Here is a 27787-nt window from a genome sequence, read left to right as displayed (position 1 = left end):
TACTTTGTATTAATTTGAATTTATTTATTTATTTATTTTTAATAAACCTGAATATTTTTTCCCATTCAATTTAAATGTATTTGTTTAGTTCAAACTAAATCATTTTTTATAAAGCAGTTCATTTCCAACCATTTTGTAAAATGTATGTATTTTATTTATTTATTGTCAAAATTTCCACTGACTCTTTTAAACCCTTTAGAAATGTTTGAGATTTCTGACTTCTTGTTGCAGACTTTATCTTGTTAATCTGTGCCAAGTTTTGAGACATTGTTAAGCTTTTACGGACGGTGACAGAGAGAATAGTCACTGATGTAATCAGTTGTAATAAAGAAGAAGAGTGAGTTAATTAAGTAATGCTGACGACACCGCTGAAAATCTCTCTCTTCTCTGGCCTAAGTGTCACTGAAAATGTACGTTCCTCCTTTTTCTACCTCTTCTGCAAATGTTCACTTTGAAGCTTGACTTTGATTGTGCTTGAGTTATAAAACCGCCTGGAGCGGATTCCTTCAAAGCATAGAGTTTTTTTTCTTCCTTCCTTAATTTCTGTTCCTTTCTTAGGCTCCTCCTCCTGCGCTGTCATCTTACCAGGATGCAGGTTCCTGTCTGAGCCGGTTTACTGGAGCCGTTCATCACCAGAGACTGCAGCCGGCGTAACTGCTCCATCAGAGACCTGACAGATAGATGGAGAGAGTGTGCTCCAAGTTAGAGGAAGCGGTAATGGAACTTCCATTTGATGTGAACTTTGGAAGTGTAAAGTACCGAGTCGTGCTTTAAAAGGGAACGGCTTCATCTAAGGACAAATATGCAGTGCGTAGGAGAACTTCCCAGCGCTGAAAAGTGTTTTGAAAATGTCAGGATGGTTAAAATGAGTTTTGAATCTCAGTCCATCAAACCAGATGCTTCAGTAGCTCATTAATATATTGAAATACTCTCAATTTAGAGCCAGTCCTAAAAGGATCAAACATAAGATTCATCTAAAATTCTGAATAAATTATGACAGATAGATAGATAGATATTATGCAGTATTTTTATTTTATTGTTATACTATACTTGTTTAATTCCATTTGCATTTATTTAAAAATAGTTCATTGATGAATATTGAAAGGGAATGAACATGTTTTCTGATGCACTACTAGTTGGTGCTCTTAGAGTGGTACTATAGAAATGTTTAAAGCAGGTAAGCAGCTGATACGTCGTTGTTTCGACGTGTTGAAATCAATTCTTTTAAAATAACGCTACAAAAGTTCACCTATGTTTACTTTAGACATGACATACGCTATTATTTCAAATAATGGTGGAAACTTTAACTTTAAAAGGCTGTATATAGGCAAACAGACCAATGCAGCAACTGTTTTAGAGATTAGCATTGTTACCCATTGTTATCTTATGAATCTAGTTAGTGGAGGGTTTGCAATTACGTCACGATTTGGTCAGTTACCCGGATGCGCGGCCATCGTGTGCTCGGATGTAAACAACAGCATGGATTGCAAGGTTAATGTACTACTGAATATGTTGTTCTGTTCATTTATAATGTCTAAACCACGGGAAAAAAAAAACGTGTGGAAGCTGTTAATCATATAGAGAAGGACTTAGTAAGCAGGAAGGAACAATATTTTGACAAACTAAAGTTAATAGGTGGTAAAAATATACGGACGAGCAGCATTAATTAAGATATTAGCCTAATATTTCAAATGTTAAAGGAGAAGTCCACTTCCAAAACAAAGATTCACATATAATGTACTCACCCCCTTGTCATCCAAGATGTTCATGTTTTTCTTTCTTCAGTCGTAAAGAAATTATGGTTTTTGAGGAAAATATTTCAGCATTTTTCTCTATATAATGGACTGATATGGTGCCCTGAGTTTGAACTTCCAAAATGCAGTTTAAATGCGGCTTCAAACGATCACAAATGTGGCTGTAAACGTCCCAGCCGAGAAAGAAGGGTCTTATCTAGTGTAACGATTGGTTATTTTAATAAAAATAATACAATTTGTATACTTTCTAATGGCAAGCGCTCATCTTGTCTTACTCTGCGTGGACTGTTTTTGTTCTGGTTCATGACAGTTAGGGTATGTTGAAAAACTCCCATCTCATGTTCTCCCTCAACTTCAAAATCATCCTATATTGCTGTTTTACCTTTTTTGTTAAGGGTGTTTGATGATCTTTGCATGTCAGTACTTCTGCAGCGATGTAGGATGATTTTGAAATTTGAGGGAGATTTTTGAAGTTGAGGGAGAAAATACGATTGGAGTTTTTCGACATACCCTAACTGTCTTGAACCAGAATACAGCGTTTGAGATTAAAAAGTATTTAAATTGTATTTTTTTAAATGAAAATAACTGATCGTTTCGCTAAATAAGACCCTTCTTCCTTGGCTGGGATCATTTACAACCGCATTTGGGATCGTATGAAGGCGCATTTAAACTGCATTTTGGAAGTTCAAAATCAGGGCACCATATCAGTCCTGAAAAAATATATAAAGAAAAATGCTGAAATGTTTTCCTCAAAAAACATAATTTCTTTACGACTGAAGAAAGAAAGACACGAACATCTTGGATGACAAGGGGGTGACTACATTATATGTGAATTTTTGTTTTGGAAGTGGACTTCTCCTTTAAGAACAAAGACAAATGTTGTCAAGATTCTTGCCCCCGGAAATCCAGATTCAGTTTGGCCAACTACAAACACCTTTTGTTCCTCAGTTTTTTGCACGCTTCTCCTTGATTTGTTATAACTTTTGCCAGTCTGTAGTACTCCAAATGTTTTTCTCAGTCCGACCGGTTAGAATAGCCCAAAACATGACCATAAGTGATCATTTTCAGCAGTGATAATTAGCAAAATATGTGGAATTGGAATTGTTTACGTTCAGTGAAGCCAATATGGCCGATTCATGACATGTCGTCAGAACACTCTATGCATAGCAAATGTGCTCATTAAACCTTGATTCGTGTTTTATTGCCTGACCTCCTTTCCTTTGTTTACGGATATGATATAAACGGATATGATATAAATATCAGCTTTAGAAAAAATGTAAAATAACCATAAGCCATGGTATAAATCATGTAAATATATGAAAAATAAAAATATTGTGATGAAACATTTTCTAACAGTGCTGATGGGTTCTGTATGACTGACAAATTCTGGTGTCTTGAATGCACATAAAAAACAAATTTTCTGTGCATCTTTGCTTGTAGTGAAAATGTGGTCATTATAATGCACCAACGATCGTGGTTTAATGTGGTTTAATGTCTGTTTTCAGGAGACTTCTCCTTTAAATTTAATAGGTGCTTTTATAGCATGTTAAATAGACTGTAAAATAACCAATAAAGGACTGAAAGAGGAGACGTTTTGTAAATGAATCTCATAATGGAATGTGATTTCGGGAGGGTCGAGTTTATAGCACAGTTAAAGAGCTAGTGTACATGAACAGGTTAACTTATAAACCTGCATATTTTGCAGCAGTGGATCTCAACTGGTGGGTCGTGTTGTAACTGTCCATGATGTTTCTGTAAAGATTTATGTTTCTTTTAAATTCATAAATGTATATTAATTTGAGTTTATACTCTATGTAAGTGATTCAAAATGTAAATATGAGATAATACATATGTAAAAATGTGACCCTGAAACACAAAACCAATCTTAAGTAGCACAGGTATATTTGTAGCAATAGCCAACAATACATTGTATGGGTGAAAATTATAAAGTTTTCTTTTATGTAAAAAATCATTAGGATTTTTAAGATCATTTTCCATGAAGATATTTTGTAAATTTCGTACTGTAAATATATCAAAACTTAATTTTTGATTAGTAATATGCTTTGCTGAGAACTTCATTTGGACAACTTTAAAGGCAATTTTTAGATTTTTTTTGCACCCTCAAATTGCAGATTTTCAAATGGATGTATCTTGGCCAAATATTGTCCTATCCTAACAAACCATACATCAGTGGATTTATTTGTTTGTGCTTTATGCTTTTAGATGATGTATAAATCTCAATTTCCAAAAATTGATCCTTATGACTAGTTTTGTGTCCAAGTGATGAAAGTAATCATAAACAGCAGGGGGAAGGCAGTGTTAAATGCACATGATAAAATGCATCAAATTATATAATCTTGGCATAGTTCAAACACCAAAATAAATCGTTTTATAAAGGTAGAAGAAAGTGCTTCCTATATTTTTGAGGCATACATCACGGGTATGTCAAATCAAATTTTATGATATTTTGAATCAGAAAATGGTAGAAGCTAGCCAAGATGCTAGAAAGACTCTAGGAAGAAAAATGCACTTCATTTATTTTTAAGGAAATTTTACTTTCTTTTTGTACGATACGCAGTTTGAGTACTGTGTTGGGCCACTTGATGTCCAATGTAAATGATGTAGATCCTGAAGCGAAACCGGTTGAGAACCACTGATTTATAGCCCTGTCAGAGCGGAGCGGATCTGATATTGATGTGAATCAAGACTTACGTGTTGGTCTTCTCCAGCTGGTGGACTTTCCTCTGTAATTCCAGATTCTGAGTGCTGCAGGCAGCCATCCTAGACCAGAGTATATTGGCCAATTACTCACAGTGATAAATCTGACCTACAAACACTCCCACACACCCTCTGTCTGTCACAGCATGTTTGCGTACACAAACAAACACTCCCTAAATAGTCTATGTGGTGCTGGACGCATCAATAACATTAGGGGATAATTAAATAATACTTGTTTGTCCAGTTGTTCTCATAAATGGGAGATAAATGAGCTGTAACATTAGATTATTTTGCACAAGGACGAACAAACATTTAGAAACTTTGCTGAATTCAGATCGATCTCACCAAAAAATAACGCCCAGATTACGTTTCTCCTCAAAATTAATAAAAATGAGAATATATACTAATTAAGTAAAGCTGTAAACTAAATTATGATAATTTTTGTTCATTAATGCTGAAAATCTCTTCATATTATGTGGAATCATCAAGCTGCAGGACTGAATAAATGAAAGTGAATAAAAATGATCTACATAAACATTACGAATTTAATTAAAAACAAAGGTAAATCTCATCTGCTTCCTAACTTTCTAGCTTAAAATGTTCTGTTGACTTTCTGTTGGTGTCCTCATTAGCAAAATGATTAGTTTGCAATTTACAAATGCCCATTTGCAAATTGTTTTTGTGAGTCACCTAACATAATTGATGACAAAATTGTTTTTAAAAAAAGGGCAAAAAAAACTTTTTTTTTATTTAAGTCCCCCTGTAGTCAATTTTTGTATCCTTTAAAACTGATCTTTGATCATCAAAATGATATTTAAATGCTTTTTTCTTCTGAAAATAATTTTCCCATGCCTTAAAATAGCTTGAATGTAACTCTAACCCCCTTGCCTCATTTACTATACGCAGATCAATGAATATGCAAATTAGCCCCGCCCCCACACAGCCACGCCTGCCAGAGCCCCCGATCCACTAACTAAACTGTAGTAAACGCGATATAATGGTGAAACACGGATAATGATTGATAAAACCATGTTTTTGCTATCGGACAACTGTAGTGGATACTGTAACATTTGTTAAAGTTACTTACTTGACGATGCCCTCGAAATGCCTTGAAGGCTCGAATGCAGCCTAGTTTGTGATTCCAGTTCGTGCCCGCGAGCACATGCGAGTGTAATGCAGAGGCAATGCGGGAGAGGTGCGTCTGACTCCGGGCTACTTTTACACCTTTACCCTCAAGTGGTTAGGGCCTAGTGGTTGTGCTCTATGTAATATCTGGTTTTGTGCTGATAATCCTATTGGTATATTTTGCATGCTAATGATAGGAATCTATCCTCTGGCGTGACTGGTTACTTAAGTTTGTGACATAGGAAAAAAAGGGCTGTTTCAAACTGCATTTCTGGGACAGCCTTTGGGAAACTACAGTTTTAAAGGAGAACTCTGAGTTTGTGTCTTTCTGTCTTCAGTCGTAAAGAAATTATGGTTTTTGAGGAAAGCATTTCAGGATTTTTCTGCATATAATGGACTTCATTGGTGCCCCGAATTTGAACTTCCAAAATGTGGTTTAAATGCAGCTTCAAAGGGCTCGAAATGATCCCAGCTGAGGAAGAAGGGTCTTATCTAGTGAAACGATCGGTTATTGTTTTTCGAAAAATAAAAATGTGTATACTTTTTAAGCACAAAAGCTCGTGTAGCACAGGCTCTGGGATGCGCGTCCACGGGTTATTCTTGAACAATTTGTTCATTTTGAACAAATCTTTAATGTGACTCGGGAAGAACGAGTGGTCTCAGTGATTGATTCGTTGAGTCACGCATGGGCAACATCCTATTAGGCTCTGTACTGGAATTAGTTCACCTGTTTCGAGTCTTCAGGTTCTTCAAGTTGTTCTTTCATTTTATGGGACTGTCATGTGATGCTGATTTTGCTAAAATGAACGAAATGGCTCGAAAAAAGATTTGATTATTTTGCTGAACGAGATTCAATGATCAAAAAATGATCCGAGCTTCCCATCACTACTACGAATCACGTCTTCGAATCACCAGAGTCTGTGCTACACGAGCTTTTGTGCTTAAAAAGTATTTTTATTTTGTCGAAAAAATTACCGACCGTTTCACAAGATAGGACCCTTTTTCCTCAGCTGGGATCGTTTAGACCCCTTTGAAGCTGCATTTAAACTACATTTTGGAAGTTCAAAATCGGGGCACCAATCAAGTCCATTATATGGAGAAAAATCCTGAAATGTTTTCCTCAAAAAACATGATTTCTTCACGACTGAAGAAAGAAAGACATGAACATCTTGGATGACAAGGGGGTGAGTAAATAATTTGTGAATTGTTGTTCTGGAAGTGGACTTCTCCTTTAAGGAGAAAATACTCAGCAGTAGTGTTGATTAGTGGACTGGCACATGGTTTGTCTAAAAACATATTAAAAATACCACATAAACAACATAAAAATCTTGATTTTCACTACAGGGGGACTTTAAAATATATGTAAAAAAAATTCAACTATTTTGTCATTAATTATCTGCATTTTATTTCTAGAGATTTTTATTACAAAATCAAAAACTAGATGTTTTCTTTAAGGTCAGTACAATTTCGCAGGTGTCTGTTAGCATCACACGACTGTTTTATGAGCGTGTGAATAAAAACCACAAGATGGCTGTGCTGCTTTTAGTGACTGCAGCGCTGGCTGTGAAATGAGTTTGTCCTTTGGACAGATAAACCCACAGGCTCTTCCTTAAAGGGCAATTTCATGCCCAAAATTTGTGCAGCTGTGTGTTCTAAATAATTTCTCCAGCCTCTCTGAGGATATTCGAATCGTTTGATCCTAAGTTAAGATAAGTTCGAGCCTGGATTTTTAATGACTTTCGACCTCAATTTCAACTTTACTGCAAGTTTACTTAGCAATGAGGTTTTCTTTGATGTCATATTCATTCATTCAGTCAGACGGTGTTTACTTGTAGCACCAACAGGACATCTGAGGTGAATGCTTGTATTGTACGCAAGTCAGGTACATACTGTACAGTAGTTCACAATAGAAACTACCATTCAAAGACTTGGCCGGTTAGATTTTATGTTTTTTTTTTTTTTACTGTTTTTGAAATCTCTTCTGCTCAGCAAGGCTGAATTGATTTGATCAGAAATTGTGAAATAATATTAGAATTTAAAATAACCCTTTTCTATTTGAATATATGTTAAAATGTAATTTATTCTTCTGATGCTAAGCTGAATTTTCAGCATCATTACTCCAGTCTTCAGCATCACATGATCCTTTAGAAATCATTCTAATATGCTGATTTGCTGCTAAGGAAATGTTAAAAATAGAAATCTTTTATAATCACCTGCCCTCCAGTCCATCTATATATTCCTTCTTTTTCTTGCGGCTCTCCTGCGCCGACTGCTTGTTGCGGATTTTCCTCCGAATCTTCTTCAAAATCTTTTCTTCGTACTAAGAAATTCATGAGAGAACAGGCCAGACAAAATGTTAAGACGAATTCATCTTGAAATGACACGGCTACATTTCAGACATTATTTTGATACAGATTTTATTAGCTCTGAAACCTCGGGCAGCACGTGAGTCAAATCAAATCAGCTTAATCCTGTCATTATCCATTATCCTCACACACAGAGGGAAAAACCTCTGCGGCTGAAAAAAAAAAGGTGTTATTTCGACGAGAGGTGCCTTTCATCACTGATTTCATTCATCTCAGTCTCTATAAAAGCCTCTTTCTTTCCTGTTGAAGTATGATCAGGCTTCCAGCAGTGAGACGTGGCGCAAAGACATGTGTAGGGCATGGAAAGGTTGTTACTGTGCTTGTAGACTAATAGCAAAAATAGCTGCCAAGTGAACAGACTTTACTTAAAAGGGATTATAGGTCAAGGTTTGGCTGGTTAGCTCATTATGGCAGAGTTTCGGATAGAAGTCTTGTTCAACATACCTTGTTCAGTGGCAGTTGGTTGGGAAGACTGACTCCTTCCTTGGCTAAAAGTTTCTTCTCATCTTCATTGAGAATCAGTTCTTGCTGTGACTGCTGGGCGGAGGGTTTCGACTAGACAGAGAAACACAGTCATGTGCTTTCAAATTTGTACTGCATGCATCATAATTATTTCTTTTGAGAGCAGTCGTGGATATTACTAGTTAAGACGAAGCTGCAAAGTGCCACACAAGGATACTCAATTTAGTCTCAAGTATCAATGCTTTGCATTGCATAATAACAACAAATCCATTGAGGAACTCAGGGAAGTGCTGTACGAATACATGTGCTCACTTGTTGGTTTTTCTCCAACATACATCACAACACATAAATCAATGATTCGACTCGGCATCAAGTCAAACACAGAAACAGCATCTGTAGAGGTAGTAAAGCGCTAATGCACAGCTCTCTATTGTGTTTTATGTTGCCCGGGAATGTTTACAGGTCAAAGACATTACTAGTGCGCTACAGGAAGAGCTGTTTGATCGAAAACATTGCCCACTCCATTCTAAACATGCTTTTTTGTTGTTGTTCAAAAACACTATTGAACTGCCGCTGTGTATCGTCTACACAGGTAGCTTTTTTAAAGAATGCATTCTTACATAATACAGTCTTGAATTGTTATTTAATTGGTGGTCTGTGCATGTACTAATGTGTTGTTACATCATACCTCACTATTTTATTATTTTTTTTTTTTGTTTGTGCATTAAGAAAAAAAAAAATGCAACTTTTAAAGATCCTGGTTTAAAAATATATATTTTTAGCAGCAATGCATTAATCGGCACACTGACATCATGCACAGTTTGCATGCTTTCAGATTTGCTCTGTGCTGAGTGTGAATTTGTCTTTAGCCATTAGGGCACACTTTGGGTTTTTTTGAGTGTCCTAACCTTCTGTTTTTAAGCTAAAAGCATTTCAAAATGCTCTTGAGACACCTGCATTCTGTTGCACTCCACTGCACATTGCACTCGTTGTAGCTAAACACATCTTATGTAAATGCCACCAAAGAAGTGCATGTCAGGCCAGCCTGAGCCAGTCAAATTAAATTGGGCTTTCTTAAGATTGATTAGTCAGCTGGTCATTTAGGCAACCCCTGGACTAGTTGTTTTTGAAAATATGTTGGTTTTATAATCCCTAGCACACAAATATTGGGTAAAATGTTCAATTTTTAATTGCTTTGCATCTGTTCTTTATAGAATTTAATTGTACATTGTGTCACATGGTCTTTCAGAAATCATTCTGATTTGCTGCTCAAGAAACATATCTTATAATTATCAATGTTGCATATTATTATAAATGTGCTGAATCATATTATTTGTCAGAACTGCTTGTTGCGATGCATTCTGTAAAGAATGCATGTCTTTCTACTTAAAAATGTGATGTTTATTTCAATGTTTTTTACGAGGAAATTCTGGGTGAAAATTGTAAACCCTACACCAGATCTTTTTCCCCAGTATATCATATGTACAACCTTAAAACACTGTCTAGATTTCTCACTAGTTTTTGGAAAAGAGCTATGTGGTGTTCTTTTTCTCTGCCATGTATTTCTTCCTGAGTTCCTTCTACATTTCTTGTGTTTCAGTATGGAATCTGACATCTCTGCTGCTTACTCTGTCTCTCCTCTAGCCGGGTGTCATTAGCATCCGTGTGGATGTCACACTCATTGTATGTTTCACAGTGAATGTCACAGCAAAACAGTTGAGTCACATACACTGTGTGCTGTCTGTTTGTGTTCTCTCAGTACTCACCGCTTCTCCGATGTTGGAGAGCAGCAGGTCTTTTACGGTGAGCTGGTAAGCGGTGGCTGGTTGAGTTCTCGGCACTGCTGACGTGCACTGAGAGTCTGTCAGACCGTCGGAGAACAGGCAGGCCTCCCAATCTGCTGCGCGCACAACACAAACACACAGAATGCTTTAACATCACACTGCATCTGAAGACGAACAGACGACAAATATCTTTCATTTCCTGAGTGGTTGTTAGTAAACTGCTGTGTGGGAGATAGTGTTCTGATGGTTTCTTGTATGTGATTGCTGCTGCTTTTGTGTGTTTAGGTGGGTGCTAAGGTGTTCTGATGGTTGTTTGCACATTGTTGTTTGGTTGCTGCTGTTCTGGGTGATTTAATATTAAACTTGCATATTTTGCTGATTATTGCTGCTGGTCAGTTATTGTCATGTTTTGGGCTGTACTAATCAGTCGGACCCAAAAAAAAACAGTTGGAGTACTATAGACTGCCATAAGTTATAACAAATCAAGGAGAAGAGTGCAAAAAACTGGCTGAGGAACAAAAGGCATTTGTGGTTAGCCAAACTGAACCAGAATTTCCAGGGCAAGAATCTTGACAACATTCATGTTTATTCTTATCATTTCCTGTCAGGTAGGTGAAATATTAGGCTAATAAAAAAATGAAATAAAAAAGCATTGTCTCCCCTTAATTTTAATCTCTAATATTATGTATTAAAGGGGTCATCGGATGCTAAGTTCCCTTTTACATGTTGTTTGAACATTAATGTGTGTTGGCAGTGTATGTACAAATCTACCCTATAATGATGAAAATCCATGCAGTGGTTTTTAATTAATCTATAAAAATAATATCCCCTTTTTCAAATCGAGCCATTCTCAGATGCATGTCGTTGTGGTGTCACACCGACAGAGGCCACTCCCACGATAGTTGATTGACATGAGCGTTTTACTTCAGATCAGCTGTAACAGTCCGCCTCTTTGTTTCGATGCCGGAGCAGGGATGTAAATTAGAAAAGAATATCTCCGATTGAGCGATTGAGGTGTTGTGTTGCTGGATGTAATAATGAACATAGTGGTCGTCATTTACTCCAGACATCTGAGCCGCTGAAGATGCAGTAGATTACATTTGTGAAGGGAAGGGAATGCGCCTCCCGATCTACATATATCCGTCATCCAGCTTCACTTACAGCAGAAGTGAGTATAAGGGGGTTTTTTTATGAATCTTTGCGATCGCCTTTCCTTATAACGTGTTAGTTAGCAAGTTTAGCGGCTAAACGTGGCTAAATGCGGCTAAAGTAAACAAGCTTGTCACTCCACAGAGAGAAGAGAGGGGCGGGGCGAGCAGAGCTCATTTGCATTTAAAGCAACCTCGACCAGAATGAGATGATTTTTGCAGAGCTGATTTTGACAAGGTAAAAAGGGTGTTGTTTTACACAACCTTTGAGAATTTTTAACCAAAGTATATTATAGACTTTTCATTAAGACCCTAAAGAATCATATCAACTTGTGGAAAATGGGCATCCCATGATCCCTTGAAATGAGAGGGCTCCCTGTATATGCAACATTTGTTAGGAGAGATTCTTTCTTCCTTAAGTAAACTAAACTATTGGTATCGCTATTGGCTGAGCAATTCACTATCTGTGCATTCCTAGTTGATATTTGGTTTGATAGTGTGTTCTGAGAGGTTGCTTACAGGCCATGATTTTTGTAATATGATTATACAACAAAAAGACATTTGAAAACCACTTTTGAATGCTGAAGATTAAACAGTGTGACATTTGCATCTTTTCTGATTGAATCTGAAATATGGGTTTTAAAATCACTTTTTCAGATTTCGCAATTACCGAATTACTGGGAGATCCGGTGACCTCGGGACCTGCGTTAGCGACGGAAAACCTCCACTGCGGTGTAGCAGTAAGTAAAAATCAGATGTGTTATTACAGTCTGCTTCTTGTGGAAGATCACAGGCTTCTCCTGGCTGCCTCAGAATTATAAGTGTATTTATTTTGACTCTGTTCAGGTTGGTGATTCTTCACTAAATTTACTCAGGCTTTGAACTCTGAAAGCTTTGAAAGTCTATTGTGTGTTCTGATGGTTTTGCAGACCCTAAAGGGTTTTATGATTGAAAGAATAAATGAAAATTCAACCATCTTCACATTACTTGTAATAGCCTGCAATTTTGCCTTATTTCGGCAGTTTTGAAGCAAGTCAATATCAGCTAATCAAGATCCGTGGATCGCAGGCTAACCAGGATCAACACAATGTTTGTATGTTTACCTTTCCTGCAGCTGTATTATAGAAAATCACACTGTAAAGCGAGCATCAGTATGGCTTACATAGATTAGTACACTCAAACAATATGTACCAGAACATAAAAACAAAATGAGATGTTTTCTTACCAAGTTGGGGTGCATTTCTGCTGCAGCGTAAATTCTGCTGTATAGTCACCCTAATTTTAAAATTGAAGTTGTATATTTCACTTCAAGTTTAACTCACCCAGATCAATGGAGATATCAGGCTCTGTGTTTGCGACAGGAGCGTCGTGCTGCTGAAGATGCTGAGGGAGAAGATGAGGATGCTGAGGGAGGAAGATGGAGTCGAAAAGCGGGCTGGTGGGCGGCGGCGGGCTGTCCAGGTGGTCAGATGGGGTGTCGTCACTGATTCCGCTGTCAGATGGTGAGGGGACCCAGAGAGGAGAGCCGGGCTGCGACACACCATCTGATGCTTGCAACAGGGAGTCCAGGAAGTTATCAACAACACCTTCACCATGACAGAGAATCTGCAGAAACACAAATAGAAAGTAATCACACAAACTGTAATCTGACTCATACATAGATGATAAATGCGCACACCTGCGTCATAGCAGAAACATGCATACACAAACATGATGCACAAACAAACACAACATTTCAGATGAGTCATTGTATGCGTTGCCTTTTGTGTTTTTGAAATACATTATTTTATATTACACTTACTTTAACATAGACTAAAATCACTCTGAAGAAAATTGTTTTATATCTATCTCTATCTATATATATATCTATATATCTATATATCTATCTATCTATATACTACCAGCCAAAAGTTTTTGAACAGTAAGATTTTTTATATTTTTCTGCTCACCAAGCTGCATTTGTTTGATCCAAAATACAGCAAAATCTGTAATATTTATTTAAAATAACTGCTTTTTTTTATTTTAATATATTTTAAAATGTAATTTATTCCTGTGATCAAAGCTGAATTTTTAGCATCATTACTCCAGTCTTCAGTGTCACATGATCCTTCAGAAATTATTCTAATATGCTGATAAATGCTGTTCTTCTGAACTTTCTATTCATCAAAGAAACCTGAAAGAAACCTGATTATACTCAGCTGTTTTCAACATAATAATAATAATAAATGTTTTTGAGCAGCAAATCAGAATATTAAAATGATTTCTGATATATCATGTGACTGGAGTAATAATGCAAAAAATAAATTATATTTTTAAATATTTAAAAAAATATATATATTTTATATAGTTACAATATTTTAAAAAATATTGTTTTTGCTGTACTTTGCTGTGGATTAAATAAATGCAGCCTTGGTGAGCAGAAGAAACTGGTATTATATATTTACACAATGTATTTAAAATAAAAAAAAAGTTTTATTATTTAATAAATATATAATAAATAAATATATATATTTTTTAAACAACAAATAAATATACAGTTTATTTACAATTTTCCATATATATCTTGATGCAAATAATACAAACATGGTTTACCCTGGTGCATTTTGTCAGCTGACTTAAAATTCTTTATCATAGTCATTTACTCATAGTCATTGAAATGGAAATGTTCGGAAATGTTAATTTGAAAATTTAAAAATAGACAGTAGCACATGTTTCTGCTTGTCACCAGCATTGCTGTGCACACTTGTTAGTTTGTACTAATGGCAGTTTTAACAAATTAACCCAACCAACTATGACATTTATCAATTTCCCTGATGTAACAGCAAATTAAAACATGAAAACAGTCCTGACGCAATGAAATAAAAATTTTAAACAGTTACAAACTACCATTAAAAGTTTGAGGTAAGTACGTTTTTTGTTTTTTTGCATCAAATAAGCATATTAGAATGATTTCTGAAGGATTGTGACACTAAAAACTAGAGTAATAATTCTGAGAATTCAGTTTTGCATCACAGGAATAAATTACATTTTAAGAAATATTTATATAGAAACAGTTATTTTAAATTGTAATAATATTTCACAATATTATCTGTATTTTTTAACAAATAAATGCAGCCTTGGTGAACTAAAAAGACTTGGCATTATGGCATTATACACACACACAGTGTCATATCGCACACAAACACACACAGAGGCTGACAGATACATTTGGGTCAGACATCGAATATGCTGTCACTGTGTTTACAGGAAGCCTTTCAGGGTGTCTCATTAATTAAAATAACTAAAAATAACATGTTCTCAGCATGCTCTCACAGCAGGAAGGTTGTCTTGAGATTTATCTTATAAACTCAGGTCACAGATATCAAATGGCAGTTTACTCACACTTTGATCTGTGATTGACCACGCGGGGTTGCCGTGGTCTCCGTTACTCTCCATATGAGTGATCTTTTGGGGCCCGAGGAGCAAGTCTAACAGTTCAATCCCAGGATAACCCTGAAATATATAGGAAAGATGAAAAGTTAGATGAAAATGGGGGACAAATGCTTGTTGCCAGTTGCCAGATTTACTTTTCCAGTGAATGCACAAATATACAGTTCACCTTTAATATACCATTCACACGTCAGGACCAATATGCTGGTAAGCTTTGTGATGTCAATCAACAGAATGACTTTTAAATGCTGCCTTTTCTTCATCCATCTGGCTAAGGAGAAGGGCTTTTCATACTTAAAATAGTTAACTCTGGGTCATTCTAAACCTCAGTAAACAGAATCGTGAGTTATCTTGCTTCACGTTTCACGCTGTTCTGTTTTGCATGGGATTTCTAATTAATCCCGCACTCTAAAAAAGATGGTTCTTTAAAGGTTCATTACACATTCACTCTGTGCAATAGAAGAACCTTAAAAGAAGACCTCTTGTAGAATGGAAAGTTTCCATGGATGTTAAAGACTCTTCATGGAACCAACAGTGCCAGTAAAGAAACATTTTTGGAATTTATCACGAAGAATCATTTAAATTCTGAAATGGCTGTTTTTGTTACATTTTAGGGTTCTTTATTCCCGCCTTTTTGTTTTTCAAATCTGTAACAGTCTGGAGCTCAACCATCTAAATACATAGACTGCCAACACACTCTTAACAGGTAAACAGTTTGATTATTAAATGTCTATACATTTTAACTTTCAAATTGTAAGTTCTGCTCAGTCTTTTTTTTTCTCTGTTTTTTTGTTAAACAGCATGTACAGTTGAAGTCAAAAGTTTACATGCACCTTGCAGAATCTGCAAAATGTAAATTATTTTGCCAAAATAAGATATATCATACAAAATGCATGTTATTTTTTATTTAGTACTTAGAATAAGATATTTAATATAAAAGAGGTTTCCACAAGAGAAAATAATAGTTGAATCTATAAAAATCCTTAATTCTTAAAAATCCTTAAAAATCCGCATGATTCTTAATACTGTGTTGTTTTTAGTGGTAGTTGTTAATGTTGTTAACTTGTTTGTCCTGAACAGTTAAACTGCCCGCTGTTCTTCAGAATAATCCTTCAGGTCCCACACAAATTCTGTGGTTTTTCAGCATTTTTGTGTATTTGAATCCTTTCCAACAATGACTGTATGATTTTTAGATCCATCTTTTCACACTGAGGGACTCATATGCAACTATTACAGAAAGTTCAAATGCTCACTGATGCTTCAGAAGGAAACATGATGCATTAAGAGCCGGGGGTGAAAACTTTTTGAATTTAAAGATTAGGGTAAATTTTACTTATTTTGTCTTCTGGGCAACATGTAAGTATTCACTGTTGCTTCTGACGGGTAGTACTAAATAAAAAAAATATGATATTTAGGCAAAATAAGAAAAATGTACACATCTTCATTCTGTTCAAAAGTTTTCAGCCCCGGCTCTTAATGCATTGTGTTAGAACCTTCTGTAATAGTTGCATATGAGTCCCTCAGTTGTCCTCTGTGTAAAAAGATGCATGTCAAAATCATAAAAATGCTGAACACACAAAAATGCTGAAAAATCACAGGATTTGTGGGACCTGAAGGATTTTCCTGAATAACAGCAGGCAATTTAACTGTTCAGGAAAAAAGAGACTCATGAACAACTATCACTAAACAAAAAAACACTGCTTTTTTTCAGGTGACAACACAGTATTCAGAATCAATATGTAAACGTTTGAACGGGGTTGTATTTATAAATTCAACAATTATTTTCTCTTGTGAATTATATGTAAACCTCTTTATGTGAAATATCTTATTCAGCTCAGTACCAAATAAAAAATAACATGCATGTTGAATGATCTCTCTTATTTTGATAAAATAATTAACATTTAGCAGATTCTGCAATGTGTATGTAGATTTTCGGCTTCAGCTGTATGTGTGAGCAGCTCAGTTCAGTTGAGGACACTTCTCCTCTTCTCTGAAGTGAAAGTAACAGGGATATTGATTTTATTATCCATGTTGTATTAAATTATTATTTGGGTTACCTTTTATTGCTTTTTACCATTGCTCATATTGTGAAGGGATCATGCTACTTTGGACTTTCATAAACGTAACTGGAAGAGACACGCTGTAACTTTAAACTCAATTGTGTATTTCAGATGCAGTCACAGCCCACAACCTCATCATCTGCAGAGAGAAAATGGCACTCAAAATACACACATAATGATGAAAGGCATCATAGAGGATTGTGAGATATTTCAAGATATTTCACTGGAATTTTATTACATTGTCTTCATAGCATCTATATTGTGTTTTATTTGTGTATTTATTCATGTTCAATATTATCATGTATTAATGTATTCAGCAAATATGAGTCATTTTTGCTACAATTTCCAATGTGAGTAAAAAATAAACGTATCTAATTGGCTTCCTTTTTTTTTTTCATCTTACTTTTCATGCAAACCCCTAATAAGAAACTGCAAGATATTACAAAACCAGGCAGATAGAAGAACAAAAACAATATTGATAAATAATATTTAAAAACAAATTAAAATTCTATTATTGTATCATCATTTACTCACTGTTCAGCACAAAAGAAGATATTTTGAAGAATGTTGGTAACCAAACAGTTGATGGTAGCCATTGACTTCTATAGTATGGTATATGGAAGTCAATGGCTAACCAACATTTAGTTTGGTTACCATTTGGTTAACATTGTTCAAAATCTCTTTTGTGCTGAACCGAAGAAAGAGACTCATACAGTTTTGGAACAACTTGAGGGTGAACTATACAGCATTTTCAAAAAAAAAAGTTATTTATGGAATCTTTTAAACAGAGTTCTATTTAGCACCAAGAAGGGTTCTGCTATTGTTACAAGCTGAATCTGGTATTGCTTAGAACCATTTTTCTAGCATTCATAAACTGATATTGGACAAACACAGCACACAACCCGTTTACAAAAAGGCTCCAGTATTGCACTTAGGGCATGTCCGACTCCACTTTTCCTGGTTTGACGACGGAAAAAGCAGTCTGTGTGCCAGGCGCATGATCCAAAAGGGTTGTACCTATTCTCTTAATGAGTCATGGGTGTGTTTTGGCAGTAACTTGCAATAAACCAATCAGAGTGTCATCTCACATTCCCTTTAAAAGCCAGTTGCACTTGCACCATATGGCAGATTCGCTATGTACATGGCAGAATTTGCAAGAGCAAAAACTTAACGCTTCTACATGTACACAATAATTTTTCACATTGTAATCCTTTCATTTTTAATATTTGGCATGTTTGTGTGCTGCTGCGCGTCCCTGTGTGTGTAATAAGTAGAGCGTATGTGCGTTGTTCACCCGCCTATAGGTGCATATTACTAACGTGCCCTTTAAAAAATAAATAAAAAAATACATGCCTTTGACTTTTTAGTTGGTCATTGATGCAATCAGTTTCAGTTGCCTCTAAATAGCAACGTATCAAGAGCCTGAGCACACCTCATTTTCAGACCAGCACGGCACAGATGAACGAACAGATGGACGCAAGTGCATTTGTGGCACTGGACATGAAAATGGTAACTGCGTTGGGCTGAAACTAGCAATAAACACTTGCGTCGTATCACACCGGGTGTTTGATGGGGCCCTTTGTGTTATATATTACCAACCTAGTATCAAGTTCTTCCTGACTGGACTTTTCAGACTCTAAAATTAATAATAAACAGTCTCATTTCCCCTCAAACACTGAAACTCTCTTTTATACAGCATGCAGTGTTTCCATGACTGCCTAAAGCATGTCAGTATGAGATTGAGTGTATGTGGCTATTGGCTAAGCATGCATTCAGCAATCAATAATTTTTGCTGCTACAGGTAATTAAAGTGGAAGAATAGCAAAGTGCAGTAAACAGTAAACTGTTTGCTCTGCAAGCCAGTGTGTTTATGATTTTGATGAATTACGTGATTACAAATACCAGTTTGCAATATCAAGCAGCATAACAAATAAAATGTAAAGCAAATGAGACTGGAAGCTTTGCACATTAAAAAATAAGGTAGATAGTCTTTCCCAGAGCATCTTGGCAAGTCTGAGCACAGTTTTAAGACTTTCTTGAGAAACTCTAGAGGAGACACGTGTGAGAGTAAGGAGGTCGTTCTGAGGAGAAAAGAATCATGCATTCTTAAAAATAAAAGTTTTAAAAGTGTGTTTTCATATCAGTGCTTTAGAAGATTCTTTTTTGGTTTCTCCAAAGAAACTTTTAGTGCACTGTAAAAAACTAAAAAAAAATTACAAATAAATAAATAAATTTGTTTAGTCAACTTAAAATAATTTGTTGCCCTGCAGACTGAGACCTGAATTTTAAGTTCAGTCAACTCAAATAAGTTTAGTCAACTTAAAATATTAAGTTGTACTAAGTGAAAACTTAGATATTTGAGTTGACTAAACAGATGTTTTTTTAAGAAATGTTAATGCTTTTAAGAACCCTTTGTACAATGAAAGCTTCCATGAGTATTTAAGGTTCTTTATGGAACCATCAATGCCAACAAAGAACCTTTATGAACCTTTTTATGATACGTGGAAAGCACCCAGAACACCCTGCAACCCTGTGGTGAACTGGTGATTTTCTTCAGAAGATGTCTTTGTTATTTCCGCTTGCCTGGGGTCCTCAATGTGAAACTTCCCTCCACGATTTATAAAGAATGAGGCAGGAAGCTGCTCCGACCGTTAAAGTTTAACCAGCTCCATTGTACTGGCATAAAATATTCATTTGAAAGCCTCTGCATTGTTATTATTAGTATACTGTAGCACAGAGAACACCCTTAGAATATGACATTTGAAACACAGCTGGCCGTTTGTGACAGCTGACAGAAACATCTCTCCACAGGCCTGGTTACAGCATAAAGCAGCAGGACAGCATCAAATGTGTCAGGAAATGGAAAAATAAACAATGAATTCATGTGACTGGGCCATGCACCTGATATAATGAGCATGATAGCACAAAAACCTGTGACCCAGATGCAGATGCTTTATGCCACGAGCCTTCTCATCAGCTCTGCAGACTTTAAAGATGCAGAAAAGACGAGAAATACAAATGAAAAAGAATACCATGCTCAGAGCAACATCTTGATGTACTAGATTTGAAAGCCTCAAGTCAAATCCTTCTGCCGGAGAGAGTAAACTCAACCCCAGAGCAGTTAAAGGCATTGTTTTAGCATTGCACACACATGCACTGGATTGAAACAGAAAAGATAGGCTTTGAATCACTGTTTTATTGGTTTTCTTTTTAAGTTTGTTTTGGGTGATAAGTTATCTGTGCAGAATTGCATTAAGCTGTTGGTTGTGCTTAGCCGACAGACACGATGATGCTTGTAATGTTTCTAGAAATGCTTTCTCACACTAAACTTTTTTATCTTGGTGTAGATAAGCCCTTGCTGAATTTTCTTAATGCCTTTGGGAAGAAAAATCATAAATGAGATCATTTCAATCTTTGATCTCAATTACTTTTTGCAGACAGCAATTAGATTAAATACAGAGATATTTATTCAGAGATAAAATTGAGATGTTTGCTTACTGTAAACCTCCTCCCCTCAGATTCATCCTCAGATGATTTTATAGACTGCAGTCAAAAAATCTCAAAGTAAACTTAAACAGCTCTCATCAAACTCTACTAAGACATAATAATTAATGGTGTTATCTATATTAGATAACACCATTAATCTTTTTATATATCTTTTTATATATTTTAGGATTTTAATGTTTTTAAATTAGTCTCTTCTACTCACCAAGCCTGCATTTATTTGATCCATTACAGCAAAACAGTAAATTTTGAAATATTTTTACTATTTAAAATAACTGTTTTCTATTTGAATATATTTTAAAATGTAATTTATTCCTGTGATTTCAAAGCTGAATTTTTAGCATTACTTCAGTCACACAATCCTTTAGAAATCATTCTAATATTCTGATTTGCCAATTAAAAAAAACATTTATTATTATTATTATTATTATTATTATCTTTAAAACAGCTGAGTAGAATTTTAGAAAGTTCAGAAGAACAGCATTTATCTGAAATAGAAATCTTTTGTAACATTACAAATATCTTTATCTTCACTTTTGATCAATTTAAAGCATCCTTGCTAAATTGCAAAAAAATAAAGTTTTTTAATGGTATAGTGTATAATGATACAAAAGCATTTTATTACAGATAAATGCTGATATTTGGAACTTTCTATTCATCAAACAATCATGAAAAAATTTACTCAACTGTTTTAAATATTGATAATAATAATAAACTTTCTTGAACAGCAAAACAGTGAATTAGAATAATTTCTGAAGGATCATGTGAGACTGAAGACTGGAGTAATGATGCTGAAAATTCAGCTTTGATCACAGGAATAAATTACATTTTAAAATATATTCAAATAAAAAGCAGTTATTTTAAACAGTAAAAATATTTCACAATAGTACTTCTGATGTACTTTGGATCAAATAAATGCAGGCTTGGTGAGCAGAAGAGACTTCTTTGTAGTGTATAAATAACTAAAATATTTGATTTTAATGTTTAGTTAACTATAATAACCCTGCTTTTACCCTGTTTTTTTTTTTTTTTTTTTTTTTTTTTTTTTTTTTTTTTTTTTAAATCTCAGACAGCAATAATATTAAAGGAAGATCACATGCTTTGTGTTTCTTCGTCCTTGCAAAATCGGCTTCGGTTTCCTGACGAATTCCTTAAGGAAAGCTGTGATGTTTGGTATGACAAAGCCAGACTGAAAAACAAAAACTGTAATACCAAGTGCTAAGAATGTGAAGGTGGCAATAGGTGTCTAATACCAAAACAGACCAATTTCTCCAACGAATGCCACACACTCTTGGGAATGTCTAAACCTCAGCCTAGTTTTCATTCCAGGCAGTTTATTTGTGTTTCATTGACATGATTCCTCATCACCCCGCGACCTACTTTGCACCGCGGTCATGCGCTTTTGGAAGTGAAGATAAGCTTATCTCATCTGAGCAAAGTTTTATATGGCTTGTGCTAATGGCACAGAAGAGTTACACAAAACCACGCTTGGCTGGTCAACCTCTAAGGAGCACGAGACAATTTCATAGCTGGCGGTTTCGAGGACACGGCAAGGATACTGGCGAAGTGAGACTCCCCAAACGAGAGCCAATGCCAGATGCGTTTAATTGCGCTTTGTCAGCAAACAAATCTGAGAAACCTAAACATGCACTGCATATAGGCTACACAGTTCCGTTCGGGAGGTTTTGCACAAACTGATTGCTGTGCTAAATCAAGATTATAGATGGCGAAGTAATCCACCGACACAACAAACAGCTCTCACAGATGAGCGCACCTGGGTAATTACGACATTTTAGTCTAATTGCGTAGATCTTGTTGAACTTTCTCTGCCTCATCTGTTGTTAATGGAAAAAACTATGAGAGGAGCCTTGGGTTTTATTCTTGTTTACGTGCATGCCGAGCTACTAGGCTAATTAGGAAAAGATAATTATCACCGGGGTTTGCATTATTGTCATTTCCACAAGCACCGCACATACACTGGTTCATTAACACCTCAAAATAGAAGATTGCTCTTTTTTCTCAAATTGTGAGATGAAATGAGTTTAAATGTAACTGTAATCTCACACATATCTCCTGTTTTTTTCTAAGAGATCTCAGGAGTGTCTCAAATTGTGCTCGGAATTGCCAACATTATGCATTAGAGATCTCAATATGAAGGAATTTTGTTAATTTTTCTGTGTAATGAAATCTAAATTTTAAAATAAAATCTGAAAAATTATCCCCATTAATCAGCATTAATTTCCGTCAGCATTTCATTATGTTTACACATAAACTAGCACGTTATTACAATACTTTAACTTTGTTACAAGGAAAAAAAATAAATTTTTAAGTCTGTGGTAAATTTGTTATTAAACAGTTTTGCACTGATCTTTAAAAGCTGAAAACATATACGCTACCAGTCAAAAGTTTTTGAACAGATTTTTAATGTTTTTTAAAGAAGGCTCAACAAGCCTGCATTTATTTGATCCAAAACACAGAAAAAGCAGTAATATTGTAAAATATTTTTACTATTTAAAATAACTGCTTTTTATTTTTAAATGTAATTTATTCCTATGATCAAAGCTAAATTTTCAGCATCATAACTGCAACATTTGTCACATGATTCTTCAGAAATCATTCTAATATGCTGATTTGCTGCTCAAGACTTTTTTAAAAATTATTTTTATTATTATCAATGATAAAAATAATAAAAAAAAATATTTTGGGGGTTATAGAAATTAGTCATTTTATTTAGCAAGAATGCTTTAAATTAGTAGTGATATATAAAGACATTTTATAATGTTACAAAAGATATCTATTTCAGATAATTGCTGTTCTTCTGAACTTTCTATTCATTAAAGAAACCTGGAAGAAAATCTACTATATATAATAATAAAAATAGTTATTTTTAAGCAGCAAACCAGAATATTAGAATGATTTCTGAAGGATCATGTGACTGGAATGCTAAAAAATCAGCTTTGAAATCACAGGAATAAATCACATTTTAAAATATATTCCATTAGAAATCAGTTATTTTAAATGGTAAAAATATTTCACATTTTTACTATTTTTGCTGTACTTTGGATCAAATAAATGCAGGCTTGGTGAGCAGAAGAGACTTAAAAAAACATTTTGACTGGTAGTATATTTACACCGCTTAAAAATTTGGAATAAAAAAATTCTGAAGGATCATGTGATACTATTTTTTGCTGAAAATTTAGCTTTGTTAGGTGAGAATAAGAAACTTATTTCAAACACATTAAATAATCTTAATCATTCCAAACTTCTTTTGTCATAAAATGACGTTATTTCAAAGTGAAAATTAGCAGATACTACCAGTATATTCAAAATGAATGCTAAACAGAATATTTTGGGTGGTCCCTCTTTTGGCCTTAGATTAATTCTTTGGGCCAGAGATGGTTCGACATGACACGTACAATAACAATCACGGTAAAAGCAAAGGAAATGCAATACTTCACCTTGTCTGATACAAGTGCCATGTTTCAGGCACCAGAATCACCATAAAAATACAAGCAAACAGAAGAAAAGAATTAAAATCCAGAGAGAAAAACAGAGTATGTCAGCGTGATGCCGTCCTCTGAACAGTTGTGTTCCTGAATGTGTTCTCTGTTCTAGGACAAAGTTGAACCTTCAGATAAACTCCAGATAATGAGCCTATGATTCAGTCGGTTGTTAATGGTCAGAGTGCTTAAGTCATACATGTGAGGATCTGCATTCTGTTTATCAGTGAGATGATGGTGATCTCATCAAAATACATTAACATGATACCAGCAGAGGATGAGATCACTGTGCAACTGAAATGTAAATTAAGTGGAGATAGGCAAGAAAATTTATTGCTTAGAGGTTTCTATTTCACAGCTCGGGAGACTTAGGCATAGTTCATCCAAAAATTTAACTTTGCTGAATATTTACTCACCCTCTGGTCATCTAAGATTTAGTTTGTTTCTTCATCAGATTTGGACAAACAACTGATTAAAACATTAAAATAACTGAAGGACTGATGGACTAGAGTGGTGTGGAATACTTGTGGATTACCGTGATGTGTTTATCAGCTGTTTGGACTCTCATTCTGACGGCACCCAATTACTGCAAATGAGTTAGTTTGAGTTTGTTTCTTCATCAGATTTGGAGAAATGTAACATTACATCACATGCTCACCAGTGGATCCTTTGTAGTGAATGGGTGCCGTCAGAATGAGAGTCCAAACTGCTGATAAAAACATTAAAATAACTGAAGGACTGATGGGCTGGGGTGGTGTGGATTACTTGTGGATTACTGTGGTGTTTTTATCAGATGTTTGGACTCTCATTCTGACGGCACCCATTCACTGCAAATGAGTAGGTTTGAGTTTGTTTCTTCATCAGATTTGGAGAAATGTAACATTACATCACATGCTCACCAGTGGATCCTTTGTAGTGAATGGGTGGCGTCAGAATGAGAGTCCAAATTGATGATAAAAACATTAAAATAACTGAAGGACTGATGGACTGGAGTGGTGTGGATTACTGTGGTGTTTTTATCAGCTGTTTGGACTCATTCTGATGGCACCCATTCACTCCAGTTATCATACTGAGATCTTTGAGTTTTGAATAAGGCTTTGGTATCTTGGTAAATCATATTGTTGACATCTTTTCTGTTATTGTTAGGCTGTTTTTCTCAGAAGAAACATCTAAGAGGCATGCATTTGATGTCAATTTAATTGCATTGCTTTCTGGGAGATATTATAGAGAACTCACTTGTGATTTTTGTATTCCAGTGAGGTAACATGTTTTTGTAGACTGCAATTGCTTATTTACATACTGAAATCCTCTTGCAATAATGGCACGCTGCATGTGCATGAACCTGTGTATTCAGACAGCCTCCATGGCTGCTTTTAACCTGAGGTTTGGCACACAGATAAACCTAAACCTGAAACGAAACAAGTCTTTAACTGTGCAATCAGCACACGCTTATCCTGTATTTGTCCCAGCTGTTATCACAGAGGATAAGACAGCTAATGTTGGGAACTGCACATTGTTCTGCTCATTAGAAAAAAAAAAGAAAGTGTTACATAACTCTACAAATGCACAAACTCCAACAATTATTTATGTCATTAAAATGAGCATACTGTTATTGTGCAAACTTGTATATCAACAACTTCAGAATGAATTTTAGCAATTTAGCAGCTGTCTAGCAACCCAAAACATAACAGTTAAATATTCATATTCATTTGCACTATAAAAAATATGTTTTTAAGCTATATAAAACAGATATATATATAGATATATAGATATATATATATATATATATATATATATATATAACATATTGGAGAATGTTTTAAAAAATTCTTTAAATAATTTTGAAATGTACTATTTGTTGAGTGAAAATTGTTTTTACACCTTTTAAGTGTAAAAAATGCATATTTAATACAGCTGGACCTGTACAGGATCTGTAAATTATCTCAGAAAATGATGTCAACTCTGTTTGCAAAAAAAAAAAACAGAAATGCATTTACAATGGACGTCTTTGGGGAAACTGTTGCCCCGTGAAGTCTACTACTGCTGATATTCATTAATAATATATATATTGTTCTTCTAAAACTGCAGTCGAGGTCAGAATAAATTAATAAAGAATAAACAGTGCCGTTCAGACGTGCCTGCTAATAAGCCGACATGACCAGAGAACTGGGGCGTTCTTTCAACAAAGCTCACATTCAAGAGCAAAGGTCATATTGACTCTGTCAAACAGGCAGTGAGGCTTTTTGCTTTTTGTTAACTTTAACCAAAGGGTATTAGGATCTTTGATATTATTGACTTGTGAGTGGGAGAGGTGGAACGACTGCAGCTTAAACAGTTGAAGTCTCACACCAAGCACAATTCTTCCAAGAAAATGGTTCAGATAGAATCTACCACAAAAAAGGTCAAGAAATCCAATTAACTCGCTGTTCCAAATCCTGGATGCACAAAAGAGGAATTCAGAGCGAAAAGAAGAAAAATGGATTCAGATGTTATCTTTATATGTATTTGTGTGTGAGTCAGGTGCTGACCCAACGTCTCCATAATGAAAGTAAAACCTAAAACCAGCCAACATCTTTTGAAGTGAAAAGCTACGTTCTTGTAAGAAACAAATCCATCATTAAGACGTCTTAACTTTAAGCCGTCGCTTCTGAGTCCAAAATCCATAATGACGCTTCCTCCAGTGAAAAATTCCCCCGTTGTCTTCCACATTTGTTTTGAATTCTTTTTCAATAGAGAAATCAATATTATGGATAAAAGACTCAATGGCAATGGTTTGACGGTATAAATATCTTAATGATAGAATTTTTTTTCCTTAAAAAACATTCCGTTTTTCACTTTACAAGATGTTAATTAATGAACTGGAGTGGTGTGGATTACTTGTTGATTATTGTGATGTTTTTATCAGCTGTTTGGACTCTCATTCTGACGGCACCCATTCACTGCAGAGGATCTGTTGGCGATCAAGTGATGGAATGCTACATTTTCAATTCCTTTGAAGTTTTTTTTTTTTTTTTTTTAGGTAAAATCCAACATTTGAGTTGATTCTGTCATTGTCTATCTACCCTCATGTTGCTCCAAACTCGTGACCTTTACCTGTGGAACACAAAATTGGTTATTATGAAAATGTCAAAGCTGCTTTAATTCACACAACAGAAATGCATGCTGATCACTGGCTGTGTTGTACTTTTGCTGTACTTTGGCTAGTTGTACTTTTGCTTTTTTAAAAGTGTTTTTGCCTTTGGAAATGTTCAGGACCACCGCTGGTTTGCCCTCATCGATGGTACATAATGCTCAGTATGAAAACAACAGAAGTCAAGAAAAACAAATGAGCATTTGTGCATTTGTGTGTGTTTTTTTTTTTTTTTTAGATCAGAAATCAATTTAAACCACATTCACAATCCGCTGAAAGTTCTGGCTGTGGCATCTAATAAATTCAAGGAAGAAAGAAGCAAAATGTTTTTAAATTGAAACAATAATGTTCATGTATTTTCAGGTATATGGAAGTCCTTGTCTCCCACCACTTCTTTCATGAATTTTTGAAAACTGTTTGTCCGAATGCAGTGAAGAAAAACATTGTTACTACCAGATGCTCCTAACACATTTTATTGTCATGTGGTTTCATCAAGACAGGAGGAGGTTCAAAGGTCAAGATGATTTAAAAACAATTTTGAGCAGAAAACCATCAACAACAGAGTACATGAACTGAATGCTGAATTTTCTTCTTGTCAAGAACACTTGGTAACTTTGTTACGAGTAGACATTGTAATTGTACCACTCATGGTTATAATTGTTAAAATTAAAACCATAAAAAGGAAAAGGAAGAATTATTATTAGCTAGTTGCCAAGATAACTTTTCTCATTTTCATTTAACTTGATGTACTAAAATAACTAAAAATAATATATACACACTCTACCAGTCAAAAGTTTTTGAGCAGTA

At 35.1% G+C, this 27787-nt stretch overlaps 1 protein-coding gene across 3 annotated transcripts in view; it reads right to left on the bottom strand.

Annotated features, from left to right (window-relative positions):
* The window catches only part of creb3l3b (cAMP responsive element binding protein 3-like 3b), a 31287-nt gene extending 7288 nt beyond the window's left edge, over positions 1 to 23999 (bottom strand). The window contains exons 1-8 of one of the 3 annotated variants that reach the window (XM_051128188.1): positions 23809 to 23999; positions 14739 to 14849; positions 12680 to 12962; positions 10192 to 10325; positions 8408 to 8518; positions 7811 to 7917; positions 4467 to 4535; positions 586 to 670 (exon numbers count right to left, since the gene is read on the bottom strand). In XM_051128188.1, coding sequence (XP_050984145.1) covers positions 586 to 670; positions 4467 to 4535; positions 7811 to 7917; positions 8408 to 8518; positions 10192 to 10325; positions 12680 to 12962; positions 14739 to 14849; positions 23809 to 23829 — 921 coding nt within the window. In that variant the 5' untranslated portion in view covers positions 23830 to 23999. The remainder of the gene's footprint in view (positions 1 to 585; positions 671 to 4466; positions 4536 to 7810; positions 7918 to 8407; positions 8519 to 10191; positions 10326 to 12679; positions 12963 to 14738; positions 14850 to 23808) is intronic. The other 2 variants (XM_051128181.1, XM_051128174.1) reach the window with 2 other exon arrangements.
* Between the last annotated feature and the right edge of the window lie 3788 nt (positions 24000 to 27787).

This window comes from Labeo rohita, chromosome 2, assembly GCF_022985175.1.
Source record: "Labeo rohita strain BAU-BD-2019 chromosome 2, IGBB_LRoh.1.0, whole genome shotgun sequence".
Classification (NCBI taxonomy): Eukaryota; Metazoa; Chordata; class Actinopteri; order Cypriniformes; family Cyprinidae; genus Labeo; species Labeo rohita.
Note: the sequence above shows the minus strand (reverse complement) of the source record. Positions and strands in the feature narration are given on the sequence as shown.